We start from the raw sequence: 16301 nt of genomic DNA on the forward strand, positions 1-16301 counted from the left end.
TTTACCCAAAGAACTGGAAATGAATAATTCAAAGATACTTATGCAGCCCTATGTTCATTGCAGCATTATTCACAATAGTAAAGATGTGGAAGCAACCCAAGTGCCCATCAACAGATGATTGGATAAAGAAGTTGTGGTGTGCAGATATATATAACGGAATACTATTCAGCCATAAAAAAGACAAAATCGTCCCATTCGCAACCACATGGATGAACCTTGAGGGTATCATGTTAAGCGAAATAAGCCAGACAGAGAAAGACAAACACCATATGATTTCACTCATATGTGGAATATAAACAAACTTACAGACAAAGAGAATAAATTAGTGGTTACTGGGAGAAGGGGGTGGAGGGTGGGCACAAGGGGTGAAGGGGCATACTTATGTGGTGTATGACAAACAATAATCCACAACTGAAATCTCACTATGTTATAAGCTATTATGACCACAACAAAAAATTAAAAAATAAAATAAATAAAAGCATTTACGAAGAGGAAAATAAAAAAAATAGACACATTCTTTGTAAAATAATACATACTTTATGTATTAAAGTGTCTATTGTTTGAAAATAGCAAAAATTCTTTTAAATAAATAAATATTATACAAATATTTAGGAAAAGAAATGCAAACTTGTTCTTTCATAATATTTAAAAATCCAAAGAAACTTTACTATCTTACAAGAAGGAAATGATTAAATAAATTAAGGTAGGTCCTTCCCATGGAATTCCACGCAGCCATTAAAATGACGTTATAGAAAAATACTGAGGAAAATGGAAAACGGACAAATATATTAAGTGTAAAGCAATGTGTAAAACAACGTAATCCGACTTTTTGAAAAAGAATACTTTTACCTAGAAAAAAGATTTATACATAAATGCTAGATTACTCTTAAGTGGTGGATTATGGGTGATTTTCATTTTCTTTCTGTTGCATGTCTGTATTTTTGACATTTTCTACAGCGAGCACATACTTGCTTTTGTAAAAAAAGTAATTTTTGAAAAGAGATAAGGATATAGCTAATTATTTTACCCTCAAATCATTTTCTTCACAATCTTTCACAGTATTTTTTTATTGAGATAAACTGACATACAACATTATATCAGTCTCAGGAGTACAACATCATAAATCAATATTTGCATATACTGCAAAGTGATCACCAGAGTAAGTCTAGTTAACAGCCACACTACACATAATTACAAATTTTTTTCTTGTGATGAGAACTTTTAAGATCTACTCTCTTAGCAAGTTTCAAATATACAATACAGTATTATTATCTATAGTCACCATGCTGTTAATAGTTATTTAACTGTTATTTAAGAGTTAATAGAATTTTAAATTTATTATATATCTTATAAATATTACCTTTCTCTTAAAAAACTTCCAGTCAGACAAGCGGGAGATGAAAATATCTCTTTGATTTCCCTACATGAGGAATAAGATGGTGGTTAAAACAAATCACAGAGCGTGCCTCCACATAGCGTGAGACACGATAAAGAAAACGTCTTAGAATTGTCCTGCAGACTTCTCCCTCTGTCTCCGATTTGTTTGCTTACTGCCTTGGGCATCTAAAGATTTATTCCATTTGCTAAATCTCAAAATCTGAGTGGCAAATACAGGAAACAAAAAGATGTACTCCGAGAAGCCACAGGGAAAGAGGAAAAGGCTTGACCTCGGCTCAATATTTTCTTGGACAAATAAAACACTCTCAACCCACCCAGCTTTCCAAACCCTATTTATTTCAGTGTCATTGAAGTGGAAACAAAAAAATTACCAGAAATTAAATGGTGGGAATGGGAAGGAAGGTATGCTCAGTTCCATCTTAGAAGTAATCGCACAAGCAGCTCTTGATCGTTTATGCTCTGCAAATTATGATGCAACTATTTTGTACAATTACTTTCGAGAATTAGAAAGCCATATCTAAAAATATCTCTATGAGGAGCTGTCTGTAAAAATGAGCATACTCTTTACAGATGGTAGGAGTTCTATTGTTTAGATCAAGGTTGCCCAGGCTGTTCAGCTGTGAATAGCAGGTCCACAAACAAGTGGTTCAAAGGTCAAAGAGGGTTAGGAAACTGAAGATTATCTTTCCTGCTCAGAGAGTCACAAACACATTAAAGGCCCAGAGAAGTCCTGCAGTAAAGAAAGCTGCCCGCATGGAGTTTATATGCTAGTCGTGATGGTTAATTTTATGTGTTAACTTGGCTAGGCCACAGTACCCAAATATATGGGCAAACACCAATCCAGATGTTGCTGTGAAGGTATTTTTTTAGATGAGGTGAATATTTAAGACAGTAGATTTTGAGTAAAGCAGATTACCTTCCATAACGTGGGTGGGCTCAAACAATCAGTTGAAAGCCTTAAGAGAAAAACGCTAACATTCCCTGAGGAAGAGAGAATTCTCCCTCCAGACTGCCTTGGAACTCAAGCTGCATTATCAGCTCTCCCCTGGGTCTCCAGCCTGTTGGCCTGCCTTACAGATTTTGTGCTTGCCAGCCAATTCCTTAAAAACATGGGCCAATTCCTTAAAATAACCCTCTCTCTCTCTCTACACACACACACACAGACACAGACACACACAGACACAGACACAGACCCTATCAGTTCTGTTTCTCTAGAGTTCTCTGATGGACCAGTAATGGACCACAAATGTTCTAATGGACCACTAGTGGGCCACAAAATCTTACACCTCTGTATTGTGCAGAACCAGTTGGGGAAACCTTACTTTTGAGAGCTATATAAGCAGACAGTCAGACATGTGGGATGTACCTTTTTGTATTTTGCCACTTTTTAGTACCCACATCAGCAATCCATCTCTTTACAGTCCCTTCATTCAGTGTAGGAATTTTCCTCCTCAGATTAACATAAGGATTCTGTAAGCAAACAAAAAAGTAAAACACAGTAATTTAAACACAACAGAAATAGGTGTCCAACTTTTAGGAACATTCTATGGACAGAGGGTAATATTGATTTTGAAATATGGCCAATATAGCTCTGGGAAATCATAAGGTGAGATTCTACCAAGGAGTAATCAATCATTTGCCTGGTGGCCAATTTCTTGTCCACAGGGGCTTGGATCCAAAGCAAATTTCTCTGAGTGCCCAACACTTCACACAGGCATGACTGGATTCCACTGAACGCCAGACGGTCTTGTGCACTGGGTGTGGAAGTGGGAGGAACTTGGTTTGTCTTGGTGAAGTAGCGTGAGGAGGTTATGGCCTGATTACCTATGAGCCTACGAACCTCAGGTCTTTTCAGCACTGGCTGGCAGACTCATTTTAGAACGTCAACCTGTTGGCTCGCTGGGACAGTGACCAAATGCCACTGGCAGGAGGCCTCCCAAAAGCTAAGCAGAGTCTAAGGACATCATGCTGATCAACATTCGCCAGGGACAAATCTGCTGATTTTTGTGGGTAAATATTTATGTAGTTTAGACAATAAAGAATCAATAATGTCTAGCTATTTCCCAAAAGTCAGCCTAGTAACCTGATGATTTTGGAATTCACTAAACCTGGATTCTGGAACTCTTTGTTTTGCTTAAAATACCAACTTACAGAACCTCTAGAGATCTATTTTTACCTCTTTCTCCATCCAAAGCAAAATGCTTTGATTCCCTCCGGCAATCATTATTAACTCCTTTTCTGAGGTGTGGCTTTCTGGAAGGGATACACAAAAAGCAACAGTTTAGAAAGTCATTTGGTGCAAACATACACACTGGATTTAAATAATTTCAGATTTTTCTTAAACTTAGTCCTTTTATCTTTCTGATACACAAAGGCTCAGCACATCTCCTACCCATAAAGCAGAGAGATGTATCTACTTCAAGGTAAAGTCTAGTTGGCAAACACAGGTGATCTGCAAAGCTGACATGTGGCATCAGTTTAACAGACATAATTAATATAAATGCTTATAGTCATGTGCCGCATAATGACGTTTCAGTCAATGACAGACCACATATACAACAGTGGTCCCAGAAGATTAGTACCATATAGCCTAGGTGTGTAGCAGGCTGTACCATGTAGGTTTGTGTGAGTACATTCTATGATGTGCACACAATGAAACTGCCCAATGATGCATTTCTCAGAACGTATCCGTGTCGTTAAGTGATGCACGACTATATATAAAACAGTCAAACAAATATTTCATTAGTCAACTGTTCCCTGATTTAATTTGGCTTCTATTAGTAAAAACCATGTTCTACAACTGAAGATTTAACCAATGACTGTTGGCTGTGAACAATGTAAATAAGTACTTCAAGTCCATGTAAGTGGCTACAAGAAGTCAAATATAATACATGAAACTGCTTAAGGAAATAACTCTGTTGTTCATTTCCCTGAAAAACTGAGAGAATTTTGGTGATTTAGGTCACCACTAAGCTTTCAAAAGCGAGTAACCAAAGTGCCCCGAGGCCCTTCCATAGTAGGAGCTCTGAGGTCACGCAGGGCACAGTTCAAATCTAGCCAAACCACTCAGAAACGGCTAACCCGTCGCTCCCCAGGCTCTGTACCCTCCAGTAAAATGGGCCTGGGAGTACATATCTCTCAGAACTGTTTAAGGATTGGTGAGATAAACACCTAAGTGTCAAGCGCAGTTACAGCGCCCAGCATGTCAGCTGCTCATCATTCTGAGGGTTTTACATGGTTGAGTCAATTTAACCAGGCAGGAAAACCCTTCACTGTGGAATGAACGAACCTCCTGCAAACTGGAATCAGAGCTGCACATGCCTCTGAATCCACAGTCTATTTTATGTTGTGTCACTTTAAGTCCACATTAATCTTAATCTGATGGGGCAAGAGAAAACTAATGGCTATTCTGACTTGATAAAGTTTGATTGGATATTTTAAACTGTTTACAAGTGAAAAAATGAAACCCATGTTTAAAGAAACTCCCTTCATAGTCATACATTTCTTTTCTTGCCACCTTACACACAGAAAAATCAGTTTCTTGACAAAGGTGTTTATCCCAAATCCTGTGCTCCTACAGAATTTACCAAATTTGAGTTCTTCATTTGATGGCAATTTCATGGGAAGTGGTATCAGCTGATGATGTGTTGCACCATTCCCCAGTTGTCCTCCTTCTCCAGAACCAAAAGAAAAGACCTTCCCCAAATCAGAAACATAGGCAAGTGTGTGCCGCCTATGAAATAAAAGCACAGAGTCAATTCTCAATTATCCGCAATGATGAGCACATGCACCAACAGGGTAAACTGCTGAACTTACGTTACCCAGTGAGTGAAACTAGTTAACCAACTCCCAGTGGATGAAATTAGCCATCTGGAAACTAAACAATTATTAATATGTGGCTGAGAAGATTCTGCAAGCCCTAAGTCTGCCCAAGGCCATGAGGAACCCCCTGGCAAATGGAGGTCCCTTTGGCAGCAACGAGCATCTCCCCTTGTCTTCTACCTTTTCAAGCCTTGGCTTGAGAGCCACCACCTCTTGGAAACCATCTCTTAGTCCTTTCTCTCCCCATCCTGGAGGACAGAATTAGGTGATCCTCTCTGAGCTCCCACTTTATGTCCCAAAGACCTCTGTCACACTGATTTTCTGACCCACTTGCTGGATGGTCTCTCCCACTACACAGAGGTGTAAGTAAAGAACCTGGCCTTGCTCAAACAGAGGTCCAGACTTTGTCCTCAGGTCCTGGGAGGTAACCTCTTAACTCTTAGAATCTCCCAAGTGATAGCAGTGCTGTGTTATTCATGGTGGGCCCGAGACCACACCTAATAGCATACCCAGGTGGCTCACAGAGAGCCCCTCTGGCTGTGAGTAAGCCCAACGTACAGGGAGGAAGAGGCTGGAGGCTGAGTTCAACCGTGTGGGCCATGATTCACGTAGGCCATGCCTAACTGTGAAACCCCTTTGGACTGAGGTGAGCTTCCCTGGTTGGCAATACTCTAGGCATTGTCATGTTTTGGGCCAGGAGGAGGTAACACCTTCCACGGTTCCAAGGGGAGTGGACACCAGAAGCTCCTTGTAGGGACCCCTCCCAGACTCTGGCCTATGTGTCTCTTTCTTTAACAGTTCTAATTTGTATCCTCTTCTTGTAATAAACGTGACCGCAAGTATGACAGCTTTTAGTGAGTTCTGTGGGCCTTTCCAGGGAATTCTCCTGTGTTATTAGGGGTACTGTCCTGGTTTGCATTAAGACCTATCTAACTAATGTGACAACTCCTCTTGTAACGCATGCCGCTCAGAGGAATGTGTGCTATGAAAAATCCACAGCAGCGATGTTTCTTCAGTTAACAGAGAGACATGGAACGCAGAGAATCATACCATCCTAATAATCTGGTCTACCCAATAATATCCATTTATGTAATTTTACTCCAAGATCATAAGAGAACATATCTACAGACTGAAAGCACATAACCAGTTTTTTATAGTAAAGGTTTTAGTAAACAAACAAATGAGCCAAATATTCAGATAGGGTCTGAATTTGCTTATTTTTAGTGAGGAAACAATTACCCAAAAGAATAAGTGTCCCTGGCTGAAAATATTCCTTAACCCCACCAAGACAGAGAAACGTACTGATGAATCTGATGTTCAACGAAGAAAATAATTAAGCAAACCAAGGAGTTTGAGCAAGTTTTTCTGCTTTAGTTTAAAAAAAAAAAAAAGAGCTTTGAAAATCAAACTTCTCTGAATATTCCACTCAAACTACCACTGACTTTGTCTTATACCTTACTGTGGTCACTCTCAGAGAACTATGGTAACAAGGTATGCTGACCCCCTGAGGGGTTATGAGAAAGAGTGATTACATCAATGAATCCTTTGTGATTTGTGTTTATTTTTTCCCAAATAAATGTTGACTTATTTTTCTTAAAGATAAAAGTGCCTTTGAACAGTTACAAAGGTATTTCAATAAAGGGGCACCAGAAAATGAATTATATTTGTTCATTTAAAAAAAGTCAAGGACAACAAATATCTATACTAAAATAAAGATTTATTATGATTATCTAATAACGTAAATTAAGCATTTTCATCTATTTGAAAATGTTTGATACTTTCATCCCAATCAAAAACTGATGGCAATTTTATTAAACTACCTATGTAGATATATTGTACTGATTTTATCAATTTTCATCGACACTTACCTTCCACATGCTATCTGGGTCACTCTCTTTCCAACAAGCTCAGTCACCAAACAGGGTGTTAACTCATTCTGTGTTGAATTGTGACCGAGTTGCCCACATTTTCCAGCACCAAAAGTAAACACCAGCCCATCCTAAGGAAAGGGAACTTCATGTCAGATTCTAAAGAAACACGATACAGAAGTAACATTCACCGAGGCAAAGGCATCAGTGAATAATTAATAAAAACCCCATCAAAGCAAAGCCCCCAGATTCTCAGGAGGACAGTCCTGCATGCGGGAAGTGACGACTTTTCTTCTCTCAGAAACAATGACTGCCCACACCATGTTCTAGCGCTTTCCCCGCTGCAAAGAGTTCTTCCAGAATTACAGTCAAGAAGAGACAAGGTACACCCACCTTTGTGAGCAGTGCAGTGTGAGAGCCACCACAAGCGAGAAATTCAACTTCCTGATTGTCCAGTGCTTCAATAAGGGAAGGAGAATCTTTATCTGTGCAAGGGAAAGAGCAGCTGAAGCGACCAAAAGGAGCCGCTGGGCTTTACACCGAAGTCCGTGCCGCTGGTCAAAACCTGGACTCCTTCTCTCAGCCCAGCAATAACAGTCCCAACTCGTGCTGACAAGAAAGGCTGGACATTTTCTATGTAGGCCTAAAAGGGGCGGTGAGGCAGGGGTCAAAGGGCCACACTTGGGGGCACCCTCCTGAGAGAGCGTCAGGCCGCTTCCCAGAGCCCGTTCTCTTTTTAACCTGACTTATCTGATATTTCCAACTCCCATCTAGAATTATCCTTTTAATGAACATAAAGATTGTTTGTTTTAAATTCTCTACTACAGTATCCCTGCCTCACTCCTTCTCCTACCTCCTTCCTCCTTCACGATTATTTTCTTGTCAAAGCACTTGGAGATTCAGCAAAAATAGGTTAAGTGTCCTTTACTCCTTTCCTGCCTTTAAATATTTTTCTAACACTGACTTATGGGTCCTCCTGAGTAGTCAGCACTGGACCATGTTGGGGAGAAACGCAGCGTTTGACCAGGAGTCCAGGGGTAATGTGTGTATCACCACAGCAGGCAAAGCAGCGGAGTCTGCCACCCCTGAAGACTCTAATAAGGTGTCTGGGATCGTGAGAAATCTTGCCATCTGCTTTGTGGACGTAGCGCAATAATGGGAATTACATGTTTGTTCATGTGTGTGTATGTACAGATGTAATTAATACCTTATAGAGTAAGATTAGGATATGTGTGTTTTGAAACAGAATTTCAGTTTCCTTTCATCATAATATGTATAATTATATTAATAAACATTTAAGTGCACTGGCACCTTGGAGATCATTTCATCCAAATTCATCACTTCACAGAAAAAGAAAATAAAGCCTAGAGAAAAGTTAAGTGACTCAGTAAGGCCCTGCAGTTAGTTAACTCGAACAGCGGCAGTCTAACGCGGTTTTCCCTTTTCCCACTCAGCCCTGCCACGTGTCTCATTTACAGCACCCTCTTCCACACTCTGCACGTCTCTCATACTGATTCCGCCCTGAAGACAGACAGAACCAGGAAGAACAGTGCAAAGCAAAGCAAGGATCTGAACCTCTTTTCACAGGGAGGTCTGTGTTAAATTCACCTCATATCTAACAAATATATTTGTTGATAATATCAATTTGAAAATATGTTTCCATACTGTTGGTGTGGCCCAGGCCTAGCTGTCCGCAATCATTTCTTCCCCACGAGTAAACGTTTCTGGACATGGATAAGGCCATGCTGTGGGCTTCTCCGGCAGAAATCTGAACCAAGGGGACTCCTGAGAGGTGCTCCACAATCTGCGGGGTGGGGGTTGATGCAAATGTTCTTCCAACTCCGAGCTGGCCGTATGTGTTCTGTCCCCAGGCAAAAAGCTCACCACCTTGACATAACCAAAGAGAATGCTCTCTTATTAAGTTTAACAAGCAGCAGACATTACCCTAAGGGCATTGCATATGCTAGCCATAGTATAATATCACAATCTCTCCCATTCAAACTGACAGGACTCTATTCCATAGACCGAGTCAGAAAAACACAGAAGAATCTCTTTTATTATACTTCCTTATCTCCTACCTCAAAGGGTAATGTTATGGATTGAATGTTTGTGTCGCCCTACCCCCCCAGATTCATATGTTGAAATCCTAACCCTTAGTGTGATGCATTAGGAGGTGGGGCCTTTGGGAGGTGATTAGAATTAAGTAAGATCATGAGGGTGAAGCCCTCATGAATTCAACTAGCGCTCTTATAAGAGACCCCAGAGAGCTCTCTTGCCCTCTCCACCATGTAAGAGGACGGGCCCTCACCAGACACTAAATCTGCCAGCACCCTGAGCTGGACTTTCAGCCGGCAGAACTGTGTGAAAGAAATTTCTGCTGTTTAAGCCACCCAGTCTGTGGGTTTTTTTCCTAGCAGCCCAAACAAAGACAGGTAGAATGAAGCTATTTGAACATATTATAATCAAATTCAACAAATTCTTATTTTTAAAAACCCACAGGAGGAGCCCATGAAAAACAGAAACATTCTACATCTAGGAAAATAAAAGCTAAAACTACTGCTGCCTCCTCCCACCCCCCACATGTGCCTGAAGATCCTAAATAAACAACTGAAAAGCACATTTGAAATTGCAGCACAGTATCTTGAAAGTCAGCATCTTCTTCCATTAATTGAATATATGGAGCAGAGTTTGCAAGAAAAGTTCTTAGATATTATCTAATGGAGTTGACAATATCTAATGGAGTCTGGAAAAATATATCAGAGAATTAACGCTTACCGAGCATCTCTTTGCAAGATACTGTGCAGGATCTGGTGGGAGGCAGAGCCTTTCCTTCAAACATAATTATCATGTGCCTACCAGCCACCAGGAATATAATGATGAGCATCATCACTTCCTTTCTTGCTTCCCCAACTTTCATCCTTCCCAGATCATGATTTACCAGTAATAAACCCTGCCCATCCCCTTCTCCACATCACTAGACCCTAGGGCTTCATGAAGACACAGTGTGTCTGTTTCATCTTTATAACCTAAACCTCGTAGATACTCAATAGGAAATATCTGTTCATGAATGGATGAAGTCAAATGACCAGGCCAATTTTTTTTCAATACTAGTTCATACTCTCAAACCTCAACAGAGCCTTCAGTACAGGTCAAAGAGTTGATTATTTATTTCCCCTGAATCCCAGTTTCCATTCAATTTATGTTTATGTCTCTCCTATATATTAAAAAAAAAAATTTCCTTGACCCTGAATTTCCCTCTATCACCCTCCTATCTTAATTATTCCTCCCATGGTCAAATTTCTTCAGGAAATAATCCATATTCACTGCTTCATTTACCACCAATATGGTGTCTGATAAGAAATAGTAAATAATAAAGGGCTGGAGAGAATCCCCTAATTCAAAATGTTAAAACACATCAGAGACCTGCAAACTGGCCACAAAAGCAGACCCTGAGCTCCTGCCATGGGAGGTGGAAGAGCCCTAGGAAAAGGGAAGGTGGTTCTGGAAAAAGGTTGCCCACGCCTGGTCCTGATTCGAGAAAGAATGATTTTAATTATTCAGAATGTTTTCATGTTTCATATGTAAAAAATAAAAACATGGAACTGTTGAAATAAATTTCCAGGCCCAAAACGGAGCCGCTGCTGCCCGGAGTGCCATGTCAGCAAACGGAACTTTCGAGTCCCTATAAATGCTCTGCTGGACCAGAAATGCAGTAGGTACATCCAGTCAGCCGTTGATGCCCAGACATCAGGACAGTTCCGGGCTCTATACTTCCTTCCTTTGTGTACTTGCTCTATACTTACTTCCTTGTTCCTTGATCTTTCTATAGAAGATCAGCCATGCGCCCCAGCCAACCATGCCCTGTCTGCGGGTTGCGCTTCTAAAGCTCTAGAGAACCTACTCCTGCCCAAACCCGTGGGAAGAGCGCTCCACTGCTCGTGAGGCACCCACTCCCCGCTCCACGGACTGTTTTCTCTTGTATAAAGGACATCAAGCTCATTACTAAACGGTTTCAGTTTTGTCAGCTGACAGAACAAAATGTAGGAACAGTAATGATGGAAACCTGGCTGGACCTACAGGCCCAGGATTCTCTCTCATTTTGTACCTTACAGCGTTCCGAGCCATATCAAATTCAAAACCGTATTTGTGTCCTGTTACAAAGTGAAGCACACATTCTACAGATAAACACATTTACTCCCTCTAAAAAACAATTAATATTCCAGAGAGGTACCTTTTGAAAGTGCAAGAGAATGATAATCTCCACATGTGATCTGAATTATATTTTTTTCTTGTAAAACGCATTGAAACCTGATGAAAAAAAATATTTTATGTTGATCACCATAATGAAAGTCACTACATCGATGTTAGAATTATTAACTGTACTTAATAAGGACCGAAGCACAAGAAAAAAATTTTAATTTACTGCTTCACATTCACTACATCTAAAATTATAAAAAATACTATATATTTAGGTTTTCCTTTTAGGTTTAAAAGGAAAATAATGTGCATTATATAATTGTGATAAGACGATTCTAAGACGCTTTTGCAAACAATAATTTTATGATGCAGGAATAATACAAGATGAAAATAAGTTGTAATTCACATGACCTACTAGGAAAAAGTCTCACAAATCATTCCAAGATAATACATTATTTTTTTCTCTAGGTTGAAAACTTTTATTTCTGGAAATTTAACTTGTAGGATTATTATGAGGATCAATGAGTTAATGAATGTGAAAATCCAACTTGGGGCTAGGCAGACTAACTAAGCATTTCCCTTAAATGTCCAAGCAACACATGACACGTGCCCTAGGAGACATAAACTGCTTTGTAGTTTACTGACGGATTTCACTGGTCAGTTCAGAATCCATGGTTTATTTAAGATGCCACTAAATAAAGCAGAGGACAAAAATCATATAATGTTACATTTTCCTACAAAAATTATGATTGCCTTCTGAGTAAAATTTAAATAATTTTTAACAGAAGAAAAAAGTTCCCTACCTGGCATGTTCTATGCTATAGTTGTACTCAAATGGTTTTCCATCTGAGGATAAAACCAGCAAGTGCTCTGCTCCTTGGTCCATGGAATGGATCTTCATTTTTCTTCCTAACTTAATGCACTCTGCAGAGCAAATCCAACCAGACAGCTATCGTCACTCTGATGATTGCACACTATTATTACTGATTTCATACAATACACTTCAAACAACTGGAGGAAAATTTCAACTAGACAACTTTTGACTTAACATGAACTTTTCTTTAAAGAAAATTCAAGTCCGGAAAGCAGACAAATTAGCAATGACTATTGTCTTGACAATGGATTTTTTTTTAATTTGGGAAACCATTGATTCATACTTTGTTTTATACTGAATATACTTTTAAAATAGCCAGTTAAATATTTGCTTTTAGATTCATGTTTACTGAGTTGAGACAGAGAAACTAAATTTGAAGTAATCGAAATTAAAAAGTCAGTAAGAAAATATAACTTAATTTTTGGGCAACAAAGCTCATTTTAGGAGCAAATACATTGTGTATTCTGAAATATACTCTTTCCAAAAACAGAACAAATAACAGTAACAAGCCCCTTCTGACTGCTCCTTACAGGAGCCAAGGCCTATATTCTTAAAACGAAGAGTTGTGTTTGGAGGATCACTTTAAAGAAGATGCTGTTAAAATAGTTTTTACTGGCATTAGTGCATATTTAGCCCCTTCCAAAAGTTAACATATTTAAATTCGTCCACTACTTACCATTTACTTTTATCTCATTTAATTTGTTCACAAAAATTAAAGTAGGTTAGATTTGGGACTTTCACTTTTCAGTTATAATGAAATAGCATCCATTCATGTAAAAATCTCAAAGCAAAAGCCACTTCATACTACAAACGCTAGGAGAACCAAAACAGTTGGGTAATAAAGAAGAAATGGCCCAACAGACTAATGTTTTTTACAGACTCAGCATTTCAAATCAGTTGAAAAGAAGAAGAGTTATTCAAAAAAGGTATTGGGACATGGGGCTAACCACCTGGAGAAACAAATAAATCCAGATCCCCTACCCCACTCCTTAGGTCAAAATAATTTCCAAGGGTATCAAAAATTTTAGCTTTAAATGGCCGGTGGTTAAGTTCGCGCGCTCCGCTTTGACGACCCAGGGTTTCACCGGTTCGGATCCTGGGCGCAGACATGGCACCGCTGGCCAGGCCATGCTGTGGCAGGCGTCCCACATATAAAGTGGAGGAAGATGGGCACAGAAGTTAGTTCAGGGCCAGTCTTCTTCAGCAAAAAGAGGAGGATTGGTGGCGGATGTTAGCTCAGGGCTAATCTTCCTCAAAAAAAAAAGCATTCGCTTGAAAAATAAAAGTTTAAAACGACTATAAAGATGAGTACATTAAAAAAAAAAACTTGGAGTGTGGACAGCCTTCTAACAACACAAAATCCACAAACCTCCTTAAAAGAAAAGATTGATAACGGAAGCCGATTATAAAATAACATCAACTAAAGGCACGTTGGGAAAAACATTACAACGTATATGACCGACAAAGGGCTATTCTTACTCAATATTCAAATAACTCTTCCAAATAAATAAGAAAAAGACTAATAATTCAATTCTTTAAAAGCCGGGCAAAGATATGAACAGGTAGTTCACCTCAAAGGAATCCAAATGACCAACCGAAAAAAGAAAAGATGCTCGACTTCGTTCAAGTTAAAAGCAAAACGAACAACTTTAGGAAAATATCATTTCCTTCACTCAACCGATGGGCAAAATTTTTAAGATTAAAAATGTGGCCATTTGCTTTCCCCCACCTAAAAGTTCCGAGCCACCGTGCCTGACCTAATCTCTACGGAGATGACCTCCTTGGAGAAGCGCAACTGTTTGTTTAAACTGCTTGCAAATGTAAGATATTATCACTGAGAACAAGATAACTCTATTCTCCAAAGGTTCACAAAATCGGAGCAGGTATGTTCTGACAAGGAGTAAGTGAAAAACCAGACGGGGAACAGAAACCAACGATAAAGGCAGACTGGCTAAGATGAAGATGCTGCCTGGACACCGCCTCCCTCCGCGCGGCAACCGGAGGAGCCGACGATGGATTTCTCGCTGCCGTCCCGCCAACTCCGCGCCAACCAGCAGCCGGGATAAAGGAGAGCTCAGGGATGCCGCACGCGCCAAACGCGAAAACCATCGCCGCCCGGCGCGTTTCTGCGGCCACCGGGGACTGCTGCGGCCTCGGGTCCCCTCTGAGCCTTCCTTCCCGTTTAGAGGAGGACTGCACACCCACAGCTCCGGCCCCTCTGGACAGAAGCGTCCGTGCGGGCCCCAGCTCCAGCCCCCATCCTCACATCCCCAGCCCAGGCGAAAGGACGGAGCGGGCGCTGCCCGGCCCCACTCACTGGGCTTCCTGGCGCCGTCGCTCCCCGCCGGCAGCTGGTGGACAGCGACGCCGGCCCCGCCGCGCTCCAGCACCGCCAGGCGCCCGCGCGTGCAGCACATCTGGCGCGTCGCCTCGGTCCTCTGGGGCAGCGCGCTGCGCAGGCCCGCGGCGCTGGGGAACAGCCAGAGCTGCGCGCCCGGCGGCTCCGCGGAGCGGGACGCGGGGGGCCGAGACGCGGGGGGCCGAGACGCTGGGGGCCGGGATGCGGCGGGCCGGGACGCGGCGGCCGGCCTGAGCGCCGAGCGCGCGCCGCCCCGCGACCTCCTCCGTGACCCCCGCTCCATCGCCGCTTTCCCGGGTTCCACCGCCGCGCCTCTGCTCTCAGGACCTTCGGAGGAGAAGGAGCTCCAGCCGGCCTCGAGGCAAGAAGAGAGCGGGAAACGGCCGAGGCCGAAGCGCGCCCGCTGCACCCGGAGCTCGCGGAGCGCACCGCGGCGTCGAGGACCGCAGCCTGCCCTGCTGCGTCCCCGCTCCGCCGTCGGCTCCGAGTGCGCTGTTTGGGGGCGGAGCCGGCAGTTTAAATGAGAAACGAAACTGATTTTTTTTTTTTAAAGGGGCAGAATCGAAGTGGAGAAGGAAAGAGAAATTGGAACGATTCAAGAAATGGCTTGGGAGGCGGCCAGAGTAAACAAGGGCGCTGGCAGGTGACGAGGTGGGTGGGCAGGGCGGAGAAGATGTCCCCAGGCGGGCAGTGGCCACCTGAACTCCCGGACCAAGTGGCTTTCAAAGAAACACAGCAATTCCACTAGGAGGAGCCCTGACACAGGCGGACTTGCAGAATTTCCAGGAACTGTTGCGGTAAGTAAAGTTCAAGTTTGCTAAGGATTCTCTGTTGCAGGCTCTGCCTCAGGATCGCGGGGAAACTGAAAAAGAGAACTAAGCGGCCAGTCTCTCCGCCTACACTGTGTTTGCCGGGCAACCAGTGATCGGCTTTCTGTCAATATAGTTTTCCTTTCCTGGAATTTCTTACAAATGGAATCAAACCTGTGCAGTCTTTTGTGTCTGCATTTTTCCACTCGGCATAATGCTTTTGAGGGTGATCTTGGGTTTCATCAGTAGTTCTTTGTTGTTGTCGTTATTGTTTTGTGATTGTTGAGTGGTATTCCGTCATATGTATAAAGCACAATTTGTTTATCCATTCACCAAGTGATGGGCATTTCAGCCCTTTCCAGTTTTTGGCTACAACGAATAGAGATGCTATGAATATTTGTGAACAAGTCTTTGAACGGATAAATGTTCTCATTTATTTTGGGTAAATACCTCAAAACAGAATTGCTGTCATATGGTAAATACATGAATATCATTATAAGAAACTGCCAAACTTTTCTAAAGTGATATATCATTTTGCATTCCCTTCAGTTTATGGGAGATCCAGTCGTTCTATATCCTTGTCAACATTTGGTGTTGTCAGTGTTGTTAATTTTAGCAAATGCAGTGGTCTATAGTGGTATCTTATTGTGGCTTTAATTGCCATTTCCCTAATGATTAATGATGTTGAGCATCTTTTCTTGTGCTTATTAGTGCTAATCTCTATCTTTTCTTTGGTGATGTGTCCATTCACATCTTTTGCCCATTTATTAATTTGATTGCTCATTATCTAAAAGTTTTTTATATATGAGTTCTTTATGTTATGTGTCAAGTTCTTTATTAGAGATGTGTTTTGAAATGTTTTCTACCAGTCTTTGCCCTGCCTTTTAATTTTATTAAAAATGTCTTTTGAAGAGCTAGAGTTTTTAATTTTGATGCAATTTATCCATTTTTTTCTTTTGCATAGTTCATGCCTT

The 16301-nt window shown here is 41.4% G+C and overlaps 1 protein-coding gene and 1 long non-coding RNA gene across 4 annotated transcripts in view; one reads left to right on the forward strand and one right to left on the reverse strand.

Moving 5' to 3' along the window:
* HERC5 (HECT and RLD domain containing E3 ubiquitin protein ligase 5) overlaps window positions 1–15226 on the reverse strand; it is a 48885-nt gene extending 33659 nt beyond the window's left edge. Inside the window, exons 1-10 of the mRNA XM_070614321.1 lie at window positions 14477–15226; window positions 12089–12209; window positions 11320–11396; window positions 8754–8975; window positions 7482–7573; window positions 7089–7219; window positions 4986–5131; window positions 3575–3651; window positions 2765–2868; window positions 1361–1420 (exon numbers count right to left, since the gene is read on the reverse strand). Of these exons, the coding sequence (XP_070470422.1) occupies window positions 1361–1420; window positions 2765–2868; window positions 3575–3651; window positions 4986–5131; window positions 7089–7219; window positions 7482–7573; window positions 8754–8975; window positions 11320–11396; window positions 12089–12209; window positions 14477–14801 (1355 nt within the window). The 5' untranslated portion in view covers window positions 14802–15226. The remainder of the gene's footprint in view (window positions 1–1360; window positions 1421–2764; window positions 2869–3574; window positions 3652–4985; window positions 5132–7088; window positions 7220–7481; window positions 7574–8753; window positions 8976–11319; window positions 11397–12088; window positions 12210–14476) is intronic.
* Window positions 14930–16301, forward strand: part of LOC103553204 (uncharacterized) — a 35868-nt gene continuing 34496 nt past the window's right edge. Inside the window, exon 1 of one of the 3 annotated variants that reach the window (XR_011538615.1) lies at window positions 14930–15315. This is a non-coding gene — a long non-coding RNA (uncharacterized lncRNA). The remainder of the gene's footprint in view (window positions 15316–16301) is intronic. The other 2 variants (XR_011538617.1, XR_011538616.1) reach the window with 2 other exon arrangements.

This window comes from Equus przewalskii, chromosome 3, assembly GCF_037783145.1.
Source record: "Equus przewalskii isolate Varuska chromosome 3, EquPr2, whole genome shotgun sequence".
NCBI classification, from domain to species: Eukaryota; Metazoa; Chordata; class Mammalia; order Perissodactyla; family Equidae; genus Equus; species Equus przewalskii.